This window comes from Cryphonectria parasitica (assembly GCF_011745365.1).
Source record: "Cryphonectria parasitica EP155 unplaced genomic scaffold M406scaffold_5, whole genome shotgun sequence".
NCBI classification, from domain to species: domain Eukaryota; kingdom Fungi; phylum Ascomycota; class Sordariomycetes; order Diaporthales; family Cryphonectriaceae; genus Cryphonectria; species Cryphonectria parasitica.
The window spans coordinates 3,258,058-3,274,285 of NW_024468913.1; the positions used below are offsets into that span (position 1 = coordinate 3,258,058).

Sequence of the window (16,228 nt, forward strand, 5' to 3'; positions counted from 1 at the left end):
CCGGGTCCCACCAGGCTCGCTGCAGAGGCAGAAACAACTCAAGAACAGCCCGGCGACCCTTCTTCTCCCACGCGCTCGCAGCAGGACCAAGATGATGCTGGTAGCTGGGAGACTCCGACCGCAACAGAAGCCGTGGCTGAAGAGGAGTGGACTGCCCCGCTCTCCCGCAAGAAGACCGTCAAAGACAAGAAAAAGAAGGGCAAGCAGATTGCCTGGGAGCCAGCCTTGGGCGCCGAGGCCACAAGCACGGACGAGGTACCCAGCAGAGAAAGAACGACTCCTGAGCCAGACCTCAAACGTGCATTCTCCTTCGTCGTGGGAGACGATACTGGGTATGATTTGGAGGAGCATGACGACCACAAGCATGGTTCGGATCGCTGGGATGAACCTGAAGAGGAAACGAGACATCTCAGTGTTCCTGTCAAGGGCGTCCAACCGTCACTTGCAGAGGCTTCAGAGACCTCTGGAGGCGCTGACGTGGGCCACTTGTCTCCTGTTGTCCCAGGCACCGAGTTACAAAGGGTGCCCTCCAACTTTCCAAGCCCCGATATCTGGGATAACGAGGATTACTTCAAGCCAAAGGCACTCGACCACTCTGGTGGCCGCTCCCCCGAGGAGTCCTTTGACAAGGTGGACATCTACCCAGGCCTTACGCGGGGGCTCGACGACGCTCAAGAGGGCCGCAGCAAGGACGACCGGCCCCTCGTAGGCCTGGGGCTCATTCACCGACATTCTTCGATTTTCCAGGAAGACGACAGGCACAGCCCAAAGCTTCTCACGATGGCAGGTGATAACGTGTCGGTGGAATCGATTGCAGTGGAGGAAGCAGGGCCTTGGGACAGACCAACACGGCGAGGTGCGTCACCCGTAGTCGATGAAGAGGCTTCGAGATTAGAAGGCAACGATGGTTCTCGCGATCCGTCTCTGGTTGCATTCAGCCAACAACAACGGCACACCGGCGAATTGGTTCCTGGTGGCGAGGGTCCGGCACATGAAACTAACGCTCCCCCAGCTCCAGATGCTACTGCCCCGGAACTCAGAAGACAACAGCCAAAGTCATCGGACTCGCTGAGATCTCTTCATGGCGAAGCACAGGAGGCATCTACCTCCGATACAGTCAAACAAATAGGCACAAAGGGCAGCGTTGCTCTGCTGGCGGAAAAATTTGGTGGCAGCAAGAAAGGCAATGGTAAGAAGAAAAAATCTTCCAAGTACACGGACAAGCGCACATCTCAAGAGGAGGACGACATCTTTGATGATGCCGCCATGTGGGAAGGAGCTGAGCGAAAAGCTGGGGAGGGATCCCGCATGGACGGCGACGCAGGCGATTTCTGGGCGGTGCCGGACACAAGCGTGGAGGAGGAAGAAGAAGAAGAAGAATCAGAGCCTGACATACTTCCAGGGCCGAGGCCGACATCATTCGCACACGGCAGGGAGACGCAGCTCGGCGACGACAATGTGAGTGTTACAAACTCACCGCCAGGTCAAGATGCCGGAAGGTTTACGCCCCAGCTCTCAGAACAAGCAGAACGAGAAGAGGAAATCCCTCTGGAACCTGTGGTCGTAGACAGCGCGGATCCCGACCCGCAGGTCAGCTCCGAACCACCGACGACAGAATCAGAACCTGCAGATCACCACTCCCCGGACTCCCAAGCTGTGGACACGGACACGATGACACGATCCGTCGGGGTTCCGACAATTACTACGACAGATACGAACCTCGAGGAGGAGGAGCCACGAGGTCAGCTACATGACCTGCCTACTCCTCGTTCCGCAAGCCCCGTGTCAGCCAAGGAGGTCGGCCTTGGACTTCTGGAAGAGTCAGCCTTGCCGACGACAGATGTACAAGACCAAGACGACTCGGCGCCAGACAACTTTTTCATTCCTGCGGTCGACTTCCGACGATCCGTATCAAGAGGGCTACCTCCGGTCCAAGAGGATCCGCAGGAGGATGAAGCTGAGGCCGACAAGCAAGCAGTCTCTCTCAGCGCATCACTCGGAACGCCAGATTTCAACCGCGACAGCGGGTTTGTGACAGATTCGCCCGCTGCGCCGTGGCTGCGTCGGTTCCAGGACGCGCAGCAACGCGATAGTGGTGTGCACCTGCGAGATTATCCTGACGGGTCACCAATGCGCGACAGCTCCCGTGAGGTCAGCCCCGACCACCAGCAACGACTCTCCCCGTCCAGCACCGAGGAGGATGAGGGCGCAAAGTTGGAGGACCGGCTGAAGCAATCGCCACGCAGCGACAGCGAGAACAACAGGCGTCTCTGCCGGGAAAACACTCCAGTCCTCGGGGCCAAGGAACCGCCCGTCACTCCAGAGCCGCAGAAGACCAGAGGTGACAGATCTCGGCCACGAAAGAACTATCCAGATCTAGGGCCTGGCGCAACTGCTGCAACAGCAGCAATTCTGGCGGGCGGTGGAGAAGCAGCATTGCTCGGCGACACAGGGTCGGGGGCGACCTCACCTGCGCCGCCTACAACTCCTGCTGCGGGCCAGCGAAGCATATCTGACAATGCCATCAAACGACAAGCATCTACGTCTCCTCATGGTACTCCACCAAGCCAGAGGCGTGCATTGTCCAACACCAGTATTTCACGGGCCAGAACGCCTGAGCCACTCAATCTTCGTGCTGACAGCCCTGGCCTGCTGCGGAGGCAGCACTCGGGCGCAATTGGCGCTGGCACACCACCACTGCGCTCCCGGCGCACAAGGAGTGGGGACCTGAGGTCGCTGAGCCAATCGAGCCAGCGATCCCACAGCGATCTTGGCGCCCCAACCAGCCCCTCACCACGGTCCCCTGTAGCGCTTGGACAGGCCCCTCTCACAGCTCGATCTCCTACCCCGGCCACAGCTTCAAACACCCCAGTCCCAGCCTCATCTTCTTCTACCTCCAACAGCGACCTGCGGAGGGCCACCACCATACCTGTTGTCGCTCTCGCTGCCGTCGGTGCTGCTGCCGCTGCTACTGCTGCTGCTGCTGCTGCTGCGGCTGGCCAACCATCCACCAACAACAACCCCGTCGCCAATGAGGGTCGTGTCCGCGCGAAGGACATGGCTGATGTCTATGTAAGTCGTCTCCACCCCATTCAGCCTTTGCTTCTCCACCCTTTTGTCGAGCCAGCTGTCTTTGTCGCTCGTCAATCCCAAACAAAAACTGACATAAAACTGCCTTCTCCTCTGCAGGATGGCTTCGGCGAGGGCCGCTTGGGATCCCCGCGCTCACCCACCCGTCCACACAGCATGCGTCGCCGACAGAGCATGCAGGTCCTCGAGCTCGAGTCCAGAGTAGACCAGCTCATCGCAGAAAACCGCGCCCTGACCGCAGCCAAGAACCAGGCCGAGCTGCACTCTACCAACCGAGCCACCAGCGTCATCGCCGAACGTGACAATGAGATCGAGACCCTCAAACAATCCCTCGAGTTCATGCGCAAGGAGGTCCAGCGCCTGACTGAAGTCAACGAGGGCCTGAACAGCGCCATCGCCCAGACCGCCGTGCAGCACGAGAGCAAATACCGTCTCCTGGAGAGCCAACATGCCGAGGCTACCAGGGAGCTCAACGACTTCCGAGGCCACCACGGCTCACACGCGAGATCACTAGAAGAGAAGGACGCAGAGATCAGGAGCTTGCGTGAGGAGCTCGAGGCCACCAAGGAGCAGATACGCGAGATGCAGAGGCAGATCCTCGCCACGAAACCAGCCGACAGTGATTTCCTCGAGATCAAGGACGTCGACTACTTTGACCACCGCTGCCAGCAGCTCTGCTCGCACGTCCAGCAGTGGGTGCTACGCTTTTCCAAGTTCTCGGACATGCGCGCCTGCCGCCTGACCAGCGAGCTCAACGACGAAAAGATCATCGACCGACTTGATAATGCTGTCCTTGACGGATCCAACGTCGACCACTATCTCAATGACCGCGTCAAGCGTCGTGACATTTTCATGTCGGTGACCATGACCATGATTTGGGAATTCGTCTTCACCCGCTACCTGTTCGGTATGGATCGCGAGCAGAGACAGAAGCTGAAGGCGCTGGAGAAGCTACTCCTCGAGGTCGGCCCGCCACGGGCAGTGCGCCAGTGGCGCGCTGTCACCCTGACCCTCCTCGCCAAGAGGGATGCTTTCGAGGACCAGCGTGACCAAGACACGGAGGCGGTTGTCCAGGCCGTCTTCCAGACCCTCTCCATGATCCTCCCGCCGCCGTCCAACCTCGAGGACCAAATCCAGGGCCAGCTGCGCAAGGTCATGCGCGAGGCTGTCGACCTCTCCATCCAGATGCGCACCCAGCGCGCCGAGTATATGATGCTCCCGCCACTGCAGCCCGAGTACGACGCCAACGGAGACCTGGCCGAGCCGCACCACTTCAACCCGACCATGATGACCGAGCGCTCCGCTGCAAACAAGGACGGCGACGCCGAGGACCTTCAGGCTGAAGGTGCCATCGTGCGAGCTGTGCTTTTCCCACTTGTCGTCAAGAAGGGAGACGACGATGGTGTGGGCGACGATGAGATTGTTGTCTGCCCAGCCCTGGTCATTGTCGCGAAACCCAGGAGTGCCAGCAGGCGGTCCATGAGGGCCCCGTCCTCGGATGCTGGCGGTGTGAGCCTCCTTCGGGGAGGAGGGAGCCCGTCGACGGCTCCAAACAGGAGCAATGTGAGCATGCAGGAGGCAGAATATTTCGAGGGTGGCATTTGAACGAGTTTTATGAAGAGATGATGATTTCTTTGGGGGAACAAGAAGCAATCCAACCAACAACAGCAGCAAGTAATAACATGGCACGGCATGAGCGAATTCAACGGCCGAGATAATGACAAACTAAGGGCGGTTTGGGGAATTATTATGCATGATTGATGTATGAGGGATTGGGTTTTCTTTCGAGATACCTTTGTATTTTTTTTGGGAATTTTTTTTTCCGTTCTGCCTTAACTGTTGGAGTTCAGGATGTCAATATTTACCAGTATTATTTTCTTGTTTTGTTTGGACTTTTTACTCATTGCGCACCAGACTGCTTCTTGGTTTTCTGGTTTTGACATGATCTTACCCCCATCTTTGGACAAGAGAAAACAAAAATAATTCGATAAACAGGCAGTCAGTCTTATGATGTAGAAAAATTTAATGACGGAATGAAAATTTACTACTCTCAACGGGGTTTCAGATGCAAGTGTATTATTAGTATTAATACCATGATCTATGAATTCAGATTTGCTCGAGTCAATTACAAGGCGTGCCGCATCTCCGCCCTATATACTCCCCCCCTTCTTCCCACAGGACTTGTCTGACTTATCTTGCTTGACCTTGTTTTCCACCTCAAAAGATAATAAACCCCCCCCCCCCCCTTTTTAGTTGTGAGTTTCACTCATTACTTAAGTCCGCTTTGATGAGGGCTGCTCGCTGCTCTTGCTGCTACTGCTGCTGCGCCCAGCTCTCAGTATAGCTCAGCCCAGTCATCGGGACCCCAAAGCCGGCGAACTCTCCGGTCTGCGGATCCACTGAGAAGAGTGCATTGATGACATCCTCGTGGTAGTGGTAGTTGGACTGTTTGTATGGTGTATAACGGTTAGTATAACGAACAACAAGAAATTTGTGCATCAAAAGGGAAACCAAGAAAGGAACGAATCGAGGCTTTGCTGTGATGTCAGATGAACTTAAGTGTGGGAGGGAAGAAAAGGAGAAGAAGAAAAAAAAAAGGCAATAATCCTCACCCAATCATCCATCATATTGTTCCCAGACGCATTCTCCAGACCGGGCGCCATCGAGCCTCCCATGCCAGACTGTCTGTACCCAACGCCCACCACCGAACTGCCGTCGCTGCTTGAGTTCTCGGGACTGTCGTGGCTGACCAGCGGTGGCGGTTGAATGTTCCACAGCAGCTGCTGCTGCTGCTGCTGATCACCTGCGGCGATAGCGGGCGGGACCATGCTTGACATCGAGGTGCTGAACATTGGCGGTGGTTTGGCCCCAGTTCCTGACAGTACCTGCTGCTGCTGCTGCTGCTGCTGCTGATGATGAGGTGGGATCGATGCCTGCATCCCTAATCCGGTGGGCGTCTGCATAGAGGCGGAGGAGGCTTGTGACATATGTCCTGGCGAGATTGACCGGACCCCGCTCATTTCTTCCTTCATAGGTGGGTGAAGATTGCCTCCGGATGATGGTGGATATTCCGAGATTGAAGGGTACTGAGAAGTCGACGGGACGGCTGGTCTCGCCGAGGCCTTCCCACGAATCTCTCCACCGCTGCCGCTGCCACCCTTGGGACCCCCTGAAGCAGCCTCCTCCGCCTTCACAGCGTGCTTGGCTGGGCTAGCGCTCGCTGTCTGGGTCGGCGCTCTCATCTTGCGCATGCCCATGTACATGCCCATCTTTCCCATGATCTCGGTCAAGATTCGTTTGCTCTTCTCCTCGGTGGGCATGTTCCGCTCCAGCCCAAACACATAATCGAGACAGGTCCAGATGCGCGTGGCCTCCTTGTGGTCTGGGTGGTAGAACATGTCGGTGGCCAGGATGAGCGCCGCCTGGTACTGCTGGTATGCGCCGCTGTACCACTTCCAGAGGCGGAAGGCCGGGTCCGTGTCCAGCTGTATGGCCAGCTCGATGATCACGATGCCGCTCATGATCAGCACGGACCGCAGGCGCTGGGGCATGGGGTTGGCGGTGTTGGCGTAGAAGGGGTGGAGGATCATGACGTGCAGCCTGTACAGGAGGAGATTCATGACGAGCTTGGCGTAGCGCTGGATGGCGATGCGCTCGTCAAGCATGCGGTCGTAGTTGTGCAGCATGCGCTTGCGGAAAGTTTCGATCTTAGTGAGGACCTGCGTCAGGGTGATCTTGCGCGACTCGAGCTTGCGCCGGTCTGCCCAGATAATGCGCATCATCTCGTTGACTTCGAAGCGGATGAGGGGAAAGAGGGTCGAGGTAAATCCCGCCGACGGCTGTGGCGGATAGGTTGCGTGGGTGAGTTGGTCCTCCTCGCAGTTGTCGGGCAGCCACGTGTCGTAGTCGTCTCGGCGGATGGCGGGCTTGGGCCCCTGTGCCTCGCAGGTGCGTATGTCTAGGAAGCACAGCTGATGCCAGATCAGGCGGCGGACATACGTCTCCACAGGGTTGAGGTTGTACGCCTTGTAGCCATCGCGGTGCAGGCCCATGCACTCTGCCATGCGAACTGCGGCACCGACCAGTACGGAATGGGCTCGAGAGACCTCCTCACGACACAAGGGGATCTAGCCATATGATTATCATCATCATCATCATCATCATCAGCCTGATTGACCCCACAGATTGACCCGAAAGAGAGAGAGAGAGAGAGAGAGAGAGAGAGAGAGAGAGAGAGAGAGAGGCCTGTTACTTACCATGTACATGATAAAAGCCTGCATTGTCTCGATCCTTGTGGTCCTCAGAAAATTCGCCTTACTCAGCGCAACTTCTGTGCTCATCTTCATCCTCTCCACCAGGCTCGCCTTGGTCGACCCAAACTCCCGGTTCACGGTTCCCTCGTCCATGGCCACAGCAGCACTGAACCACGCGGCAAACAACACAGCCTGAACCGACGCACGAGGCTCGTAGTTTGCATCAACCTCGTCCCAAAAGGCCTCATATTGCAGCTCGAGTGAGGGCCGGTGGACACAACGTGCTATCGGATGGACGGCGTCAAAGTAATGCTTGAGGAGACGATCGCCGGCTTGTCGGTAGGGGAGAAGATTGAGCAGAGAGGGTAATTCGCCGATCTGTCCGAAGAAGACTCCGCTTGTAGGCGGAATGTAAGAGGCGCTCGGCCGGAGGAAGTCTGGTAATGACTGATCGGGCCCGGCCGTTGCGTCGGAGAACGGCCCTGGTCCTGGTCCTGGTCCTCCTTGACTCGGCGCTTCAGCACCACCAAAGGGTGGCATCATGGCCGGCGGGAAGCCAGGAGGTGCTTGAGGCGCACCTCCCGAGAGTCCAGCTTGGATCTAAGTCTCGCCTGTTAGCACTTTCTTCTTCTTCTTCTTCTTCTTCTTCTTCTTCTTCTTCTTCTTCTTCTTCTTCTTCTTCTTCTTCTTCTTCTTCTTCTTCTTCTTCTTCTTCTACTTCTGTTTGGAGCAGACCAAATGCCGCCAAGAACACTTACCTCTTCTGATATCCTCGGCCGGTTTAGGCCACCAATCTTCTCCGTCAACCTCATCTTGCCCACCTGGACGCCCAAGTCCAGAACGTCGTCCGTACCATCCGCGTCCTCCTCATACGTCAGGTCCAGGGCGATCATGGGCGTGATCTCCAGGTCCCTCTCCTCGTCAAACTCGCCCTCGACATCATCTGCCAGGATGCGCTGCTGATAGAATCCCCGGCTGCTGCTCGTCCCAGACTTGGCCACATCCCTCTCCAGCTGCCGCTCCAGCGATCCGACCTTTTCTTTGATCTCCGTCAGGCGCAGCTGGCTGGCCTCGTCGAGCTTGGGACCTAGGTACAGGCATTCGCGCGCGAACTTGGAGCAGTTCGTACACGGGTTCGACTTGTTGCATTTAAGCTTACGGCGGCGGCACTCCAGGCACGAGGTAATCATGCGCATTCGACGCCTGATTGGCCTGGTCGTCCCGCCGCCGCTGGTGCTGGTGCTGCTGCCACCAGCACCGCCCTCCCTCGTGGTGTGTGGTTGAGGCTGTTGTGATTGGTACTGCGGCTCTTGTTGTTGTTGCTGCTGCTGTTGTTGTTGGTGGTGATGGTGATGGTGATGTTGGTGTTGGTATTGGTGCTGCTGCTGAAATTCTGATGACGGTTGCTGCACGGAGGAGAAGCCGGGCTGTTGTTGGTGATGAAGATGACCGCCTCCTCCGGCGTTGTTGTTTCCTAAACCCATTTCGGCATTCACGCCGCTGAACCCTGCGCCGGCGGCGGATGAGGAGGATCTGTTGTTGTTACGGCCGTTTGTTGTATCCATAGTACCCGCGAATGCGCCGGAAGCGCCGCCATCCGGGGGCTGATAATGTGCGCTGTTGGAACGCAAGAGCAGGTCTGATTTGGAGTGGCACAGCGACAACCTAGGCGGCGGCGGCGGCGGGGCGACGTATCGATGTGCGAGAGGATCAGAGCTAGCCATCTGACGACACCCCCTGTTTCTGGAACGGATGGGGTTGGGAGATTGAGAGTCCCAAGGTAGAGTCGTATTATAGACTCCCAATTCAAACAAGGGACCGATCGATCCAGCCCAGTCGCTCCAGGGGTGCCTCTTCCAGGTCCAAGGAATAAAACTATAAGGTACAACGTCTTTGGCTAACAATAGTCGGTGAGGATGTTGCCTTCGTTTTCGTCTTCGTTTTCCCTTCTATTGGAGTGTCGTAAGTCCGCAATGAGAACTGGTCCCAATTTTGATTCAAGGGCCTGTGTCTGTTACCGTTGACCCAGCACAAAAAGTGAGTAGTCGATTGCGAAGGATCGATCTGTTTGTTGGAAAATTAACAAAAGACAGTCAGCATGCACAAGCAGCCAAAGTGCTGAATGCAACTGTAATGTCTCTCTTGTTTATTATCTCCGGGACGCAAGCACGAAGGGAAACTCCTTGTCACAGCGACAGCTGCCAAACCAGAGATCGCTGCGATGGCCGTTGCTTGTGCTTGTGTTGTTTCTTGTCGCTAATCACGGTACAGCTGTGACGTCTGTGGGTGATTTATCTATCACGACCCGGGCAGTCCGAGGCGCCGCGTGCTTGTTGCAAAAGGGCCTAGCAGAGCCGTCCGTGGCAGGCGGCTGATACTAGCATGGATCTCTGTCTCTGTCTCTCCCTCTTTTTCTTGTAGGTCTGTTTTACAACAAAGACGAGTACGTCGGCAGCTTGTTCTGACTTTCGTATTGTAGGATGTGAACGTCTCAGAGGGTGGAGCTGAGCTTGCGACTCGATGTACTGAGAACACAGTATAGAATGTCGTCGGCCATGAAATCAAGACAAAAGGCAGAAATAACTGGAGGAATATGAGGTGGAATAGAGAAGCTGTTATAAAGTAATAATAAATAGTGACGAGCGAAGAAAGCTGAGAGAGGAACAAGCCAGCCCATGAGACTGCTGAAGGGGAATTTTGGTGCCTCTGGGTCCGAGTGCTTTCATGTTCAAACCTTTTGGGTATTCGAGAACGGCGACACAAACCCATCTTTTTGGCCTAAAAAAAGGAAAATCTTCAGTTCTGTCGTGTCACAGTCGCCGCCATCCTCTCAGCGCGGGATCAAGCGGCCAGGAAGAAGAGACCAAACAATAACCAACTTTGAAGTTGGGGGCAACGAGGTCATCGAGGACCGCAGCGGTCAACAAGATTATTCCGAATCTTCTTCCTAGTATGCACCGCCCGTGGCTTGCTTGACGTTCCGTCAAAACCTACTGCGACCTCGCTGGGTACTCGTCGTGTGGAAGGCTGCCCGCTGCATCTCGGACCGACTCCATGAGCAGCATGGCAGCACAAGGCTAGGTCGGGAAAACATTCAGAATAGAAAAAAGCAGCCACCACCACGTTTGAGAGACGGACACTGCCGAAAATATCAACGGCTGGCCGATGACGATCCCGCAACGGGCGACGTGCTTCAGCAGATGCACGTGGCGTCTTAGTCCGTCCAGCCGTGGGGGTGTGGTTGTCTCGCCCTTGCGCCACAACGAATTCCAAATGTTATGATGTTATGATGTTTCTTTTTCCATCAGGGCGAAGTCAACGTCTAGGTGCCACACATGCATGCTAGAGCTAGTCTTTTCCCTTTCCCTCTCTCTCTCTCTCTCTCTCTCTCTCTCTCTCTGGGCAACACCCCCCCCCCCATGTTCATCGTGTGTTTCCAGTCTGTATCGGACGTCGGCGGCGACCACATGCCCAAAAACTCGCTTGATGGTCTTGGGAGAACAACAAAACCCCCTGGGCGGGTGAGGGCTGTCGTGGTCAACCTCATCTCAGATAAGGTGAGCCAAACCTCCGGTCCTGTGGCTAGCCAGATGGAGGGAGGGGAGAGAGAGGCACAAGCAGGGTGTATTGCGTCGTGCTTGCATCCATCCCTGGTCCATCCTCTTGCAGCTCCACCACGGCAAAAGCAAGATTCTGAAGTATGGTTGGCTTCAGCTGGCGAGCTGGGCACAAACCATGTCGGGAGAACATGGAATCGGCAGCATCTGGCGACCCTCAACAGATACTGTACAACGTTGCGTCTGTGTGACGGGGTTCGCTCGAAGAAAAAGTTGTGAAGTTGGCCTCCCTTCGAGAAGTGCACCAGGGGCGAGGCGGAGGCGGAGGAAAGGAGGAGGATTGACGAGCGGTCAGTTCCTGCAAAGACGGTTGGATGTGAAAATATCTGCCGTGGTGTTTCGCTCTGCTAGCTGATCATGTATGCTCTTTTATTTGTCACGGTTGGCGTTTTTGGTGGTAGTGGTGTCTCTTTATTTTTATTTTTTTAGACCTTGTTAGTTTTCAGGTTGTGCAACCTGACCCCCCCACCAAGTGATACACAGAGACGGCAGGAGCACTCCACTGTCAAGTAACTCTTGTCATACGCAGTAAAACTAGGATTCATCGACTCGCCCCTTCATCTGGGATGAGACCTTGCGGGTGGTTTTTTTTGGTCTTATCAAGTCTCCCCTAATCATAGACTCTGAAGAAGACTTCGTCGTCAGCTGTTCGACTTTTGCTCTTCGGTACACGTGATAGTATATCCAATTACCCTTATAGCCCTCCAATGGCCTCCTTCAGCTTCGTGTTTTCTCGAACTCCTCCAGTATCGTTAAAAAGCCCTCGCCCTCTGCAGACAGGCCCAGCGTCCTCGTCTGCGTGATGATGACTTTGGGTAGTTCGCCGACCTATGCGTTTTCTGGCGAGTCTTCCTGAGTGACGGTGGATGTATGACTTCCAAAGCGCACGCAATTTTGCAAGATGCAGACCTTTCTGGAGTTTGGATATCTCAGCGCGAGATGGCGTTGGGGTCCCTTTGTCAACCGCTTCTCTGAGACTTCTTTGCCACACCTGCCAGTTGGCCTCGCGGCGCCGTTTTAGAATCACGCCCACCCTGATGCAAGATTGTTCGCCGAGGTGCGTATAGATGATCCCCAGATACCATCTCAAGCGCTCCACACTCCCGGTTTTGCCTTGGTCCAATGTCCGCATAATGACAGAGGTCAATGTCGCCAAGTCGCGAGCAGACAGGTGGCCTTGTTTGTTGGCGAGGATACCGGTGAAGGCTGTCACGTAATGTAGGGCCTGCCGGTCCGTGAGCTGTCGAGCGTGAAGCAGCAGCTTGAGGCTCCATTGTATCCTCTTGACCTGGCGGACCCATGCTTTCGTCTTGGGAACGCAAGCTACGGGCTCATATGAGTCAAGTTGGCGTTCCACGCTCTCAGATTCTACCTCCATCAGCTGCTGCTCATAGGAGCTCTCCACGGTTTGATTCGCCAATGGATTCAACGGCTGTTTGCCTGAGATTTGGATTGTCATTTTTCGAGCCAGCAGAATCGGGTCGATCTGTGGATATTTCCAACGCGTCGTTTGCTTTGCTGCAAACTTGTCCCAAAAGGCCGGCCACCAGAAGTTGCGGACTCTTCCTTCTTGCTTGCAGAGGATAAAGTGGAGGAGTAGGGCGACACGATGATCATTTGAAGTCCAAGCCAGCCTCTGTAGGAATGCAGAGCTGACGGTGCGGCTGTCAGACAGCAGAGAAAGCTGTCGCAGGAGCTTCTTTGGCCCGCCTCGAAAACGGAGGAGGCTCCAAAGATTCCAGAAGATGGCTGTGCATTGCTTTGGCGTGTTCGTCTTGTTGACTGCAAGAGCCAAAGCAGCTATGGCAAAGTGGTCGTCCTTGCCTCGGATATTGTTCCAGATGCTGCGAGTCCAATCTGGGTCTGTGAGCATGCCCTGGCTGGACCAGTGAAGCAAGAACAGGTCGCATAGTTCCATGTATGAGAGGGCAGCATGGCCATTGGGCGCAAACATACACAGCAGCTGCTTGAACTCGTCTGTCTGTACATTGGGCAGCCGGGCGAGGATCTGGAGCCAGTTGTAGCGCATTCTAGACCAAGTGGTAGGTGTCCCAGTGTGCACTACGAGTCGCATATATAAGTGTCGATGAGATCCTGGATCCGTGGTCTTCAGGGCCTCGGCGAGCAGCTCAGTTAGTTTTAGATCATCTGACATCAAATGAGCCTGCTTGAGCGCGATTCGTTGGACTCTGGCGAGGAGTTTCTCGGCAAGACGCATATGGGAGCGTGCTCGTTGGACTTGTCCGTCGGCTAAATCCGACTCCATGGCCTTGAACAGTTTGTCAATCCGCCCGGACCAAAGCGAAGCGCTCGACGAGAGTCGGGATATTTCACCGTGGTGCCAGACCTCCGGCTCTCCGTGGAGATCACTGGTGCTCCACAGGTCGAAATACCGGTAGAGGACTGAGAGTAGCAGGTTACTCGATCTTCGAACCTGTCGCGGGCGGAGGTTATCCATAACAAACATCAACAGCTTCGTGTTCGCTATGTTGACTTCGCAATCCCTTAACTGTTCCAGCCACTTCTCCCAGAACCGTGCCGTGGGAACGAAGAAGTTGCCATCCAGTGACTTCGCACCCATGATGCCTCGGGCAGCACTGGACATGAGGTAGGGAAAAAGCGTCTGCAACTCTGGATGCACTCGACGTGCTGTCTCGAGATGCTCAAAAGCCGCAAAGTATATCTCGCCGACGCCTGAGCTGGTGAATCCTCCTCTCGACACAATTTTTGTGGCCCGGCAGACGAGGCCTATGAACTCGGCGCGGTACTCGTCGGCAGTGCTAAAGCTGTTGATGTGTAACTCTTTCAATTCCTTCATGAAGGACATGACGAATTGCGGGTTGAAGTCGACTCGAAGCGGCGGCGGCCTTTCAACCTCTCTTCCAGCTGGTCGTATAACAGTTGTTTCAAGGGGGGTGGGCGGCTCAAGCGTCCGTCGGATGGTGGCCTTTGGCGGTGGTGATGACCAGAGGTCTGGCTTGGGCGGCTGCCACCGCCAGTTGGTCATGTCTGGTGCGTTTGACAGTGCCCATACTGGCAGCGATCCGATGGATTGCATAGCATTGAGCTCCGTCATCTGTCTTCTTCCAAATCGCTTGCGGTGATACATGGGCCCCGGAGCCGAGCTGACGGCCCGCCTCTTTGTCACTGAAACATCGAGGTATCGCCGGAATGCTCGACTAAGGACGTCGTCCGTCACCCAGACCGCGTCAACAGACACATCGTTGCGGCCTTGGAGTGCTCGGCAACATTGTATTGTCGGTCTCGGAGGCATAGTTGGTGGGGCTGTATGCGCCTCCAAGTCATGACCATCCCTCAGCAGAACCCTGCCGCTGATGGGCTGTTCTCCGGGTGATCTCTCGATATCGTCGGCATGGGCTAATTGGTGGTACTGTCGGGGGAGTCGATGTGGTTCGGGTCAGCTGGCCGAGGGTTTGCGATATGATGTTGAGAAGACATCTTCGGAGGGGCAGCGAGAGAAAGTTCGAGCTTCGGACTGCCAAGCCTAAGGGCCTGGTGCTGCGTACCTGGCGCTATTGGGTACGTACTGTACTGTACTGCCATACATGGTATTGGTATCTACTGTAGTAAGCTCTCAAGTGTCTAGGGCTGACTGGCAGGGGTGAGGCACCCTGGGCCACCCTGGCTGACCAGTGACGACAGTAATCCCGGGAAGGCTGCCGCCCCTTCACCCCCCCCCCCCACCACATGTAGCTTTTCTAGCTGCTGTCGGAGCTTCTCCTTCTGAGCCTCAGATGGTGGGGTACATTTCTCACGACCTCAACCCTCAACGAACAGCAAGCATGGGTCAATTCGAGCCGTTGCAGAATGATCTGCTCCTTAGAGCAGCACGGGGCAAGTTAACCTTGGTTATTTGGTGCTCTGAACCAATTTTGATTTTGAAGACGACTAACCTCTCAGGAGGATATAGGCGAGAAGGTTGAGCGACCACCCATTTGGGTGATGCGCCAAGGTACACTGAACACGATTTCCGATCTGCTGAGCCGCCCCATGATGCATCTGGACTGTTGGCTGATTATTGAACAATAATGCAACTCAGCCGGTCGCTATCTTCCCGAATACCATGAGGCCAAGGGCAACCGTGATTTCTTCGAATGCTGCCGCAGTCCCGAAATCGCCTCCACTTTGACCCTGCAGCCCATCGAGCGCTTCGCTGGGCTCCTTGATGCCGCCATTATCTTCTCGGACATTCTGGTCATACCGCAGGCGATGGGAATGGTGGTGGAGATGGTGGACAAGAAGGGCCCGCACTTTCCGGATCCGCTCAAGACGCCCGAGGATAAGCAGTACAAGGAGGTCATGGAGCGACACGTCGATGTGGCCAAGGAGTTGGACTACGTGTACAAGGCCATCACGCTCACGCGCAAGAAGCTGCAGGGACGGGTCCCCCTTTTTGGATTCTGCGGTGCGCCGTGGACCCTGCTGTGCTATATGGTCGAGGGCGGCGGTACGAAGCTGTTCGTGCACAGCAAGACATGGATCTACAAGTATCCAGAGCAGGCCAAGGCTCTTTTACAGAAGATTGCGGAGCTCTGCGTCGACTACCTCGCATTACAGGTCGAGGCTGGTGCTCAGGTGAGCCCCCGGACATGATGGTTATCGCTCCTGTCTTTCAGTTTGTGAGCTGACGAGACTACCCTAGATTGTTCAAGTCTTCGACTCTTGGGCAGGCGAGTTGTCACCGACTACCTTCAAAGAGTTCTCAGAGCCCTATCTACGTTACATATCTGAGAACCTGCCTAAGAAGCTGAAGTCGATGCAGCTGGACCCGGTGCCCATGGTCGTCTTTCCCAAAGGCGCCTGGTATGCCCTGGACTCGATGTGCAACTCGGACTACAACATCGTCGGCCTGGACTGGTTGTACGACCCGGCCGAGGCGTCCAAGGTCCGCGGCGACAGAAACACTGTGCTTCAAGGCAATGCTGATCCTGGCGTCCTTTACGGCTCACATGAGTCGATCACCAAGACCGTGAAGAACATGGTCGAGGGTTTTGGCTGGGCACAGAAGAAGAGAGGCTGGATTGTCAACCTGGGTCACGGTATCACACCGTTTGTCAAGCCGGATGATCTGAGATTCTTCCTGCAAGAAATTCATCGTCAAACGCTGGCAGCATAGATGGATGTCTTCCACTGTATATTATTTAGGAAGCGTTAAAAAAGATACTTGCTCAGACCTACCACAATGCAGAGCTTAGGGTCCTCGCCACTTAAGGTATACTGTTGAAGTCAATGACAGTCCTATGCAAA

The 16,228-nt window shown here is 55.4% G+C and overlaps 4 protein-coding genes across 4 annotated transcripts; 2 read left to right on the forward strand and 2 right to left on the reverse strand.

Moving 5' to 3' along the window:
- Positions 1 to 3,264: 3,264 nt before the first annotated feature.
- M406DRAFT_258168 (uncharacterized protein) lies at positions 3,265 to 4,695 on the forward strand (the record flags this gene model as incomplete). Its single annotated transcript, XM_040917215.1, has 1 exon — positions 3,265 to 4,695. One exon carries the CDS (start codon positions 3,265 to 3,267, stop codon positions 4,693 to 4,695), a length of 1,431 nt encoding a protein of 476 aa, XP_040775915.1.
- Positions 4,696 to 5,403: 708 nt separating this feature from the next.
- Positions 5,404 to 8,539, reverse strand: M406DRAFT_340463 (uncharacterized protein; the record flags this gene model as incomplete). The annotated part of the gene is made up of 4 exons (XM_040921558.1): positions 5,404 to 5,535; positions 6,285 to 7,217; positions 7,347 to 7,790; positions 8,102 to 8,539. The coding sequence occupies 4 exons, from the start codon at positions 8,537 to 8,539 to the stop codon at positions 5,404 to 5,406; spliced, it is 1,947 nt and encodes a 648-aa protein (XP_040775916.1).
- Positions 8,540 to 11,353: 2,814 nt separating this feature from the next.
- On the reverse strand, positions 11,354 to 14,293 carry M406DRAFT_351989 (uncharacterized protein). The gene is made up of 3 exons (XM_040922659.1): positions 13,114 to 14,293; positions 11,952 to 12,990; positions 11,354 to 11,788 (listed from the first exon to the last, which is right to left on the reverse strand). Exons 1-3 carry the CDS (start codon positions 14,232 to 14,234, stop codon positions 11,678 to 11,680), a joined length of 2,271 nt encoding a protein of 756 aa, XP_040775917.1. The 5' UTR covers positions 14,235 to 14,293; the 3' UTR covers positions 11,354 to 11,677.
- Positions 14,294 to 14,758: 465 nt separating this feature from the next.
- On the forward strand, positions 14,759 to 16,157 carry M406DRAFT_292207 (uroporphyrinogen decarboxylase). The gene is made up of 4 exons (XM_040919019.1): positions 14,759 to 14,815; positions 14,892 to 14,933; positions 15,021 to 15,556; positions 15,624 to 16,157. The coding sequence occupies exons 1-4, from the start codon at positions 14,764 to 14,766 to the stop codon at positions 16,095 to 16,097; spliced, it is 1,104 nt and encodes a 367-aa protein (XP_040775918.1). The 5' UTR covers positions 14,759 to 14,763; the 3' UTR covers positions 16,098 to 16,157.
- The last annotated feature ends 71 nt before the right edge of the window (positions 16,158 to 16,228 follow it).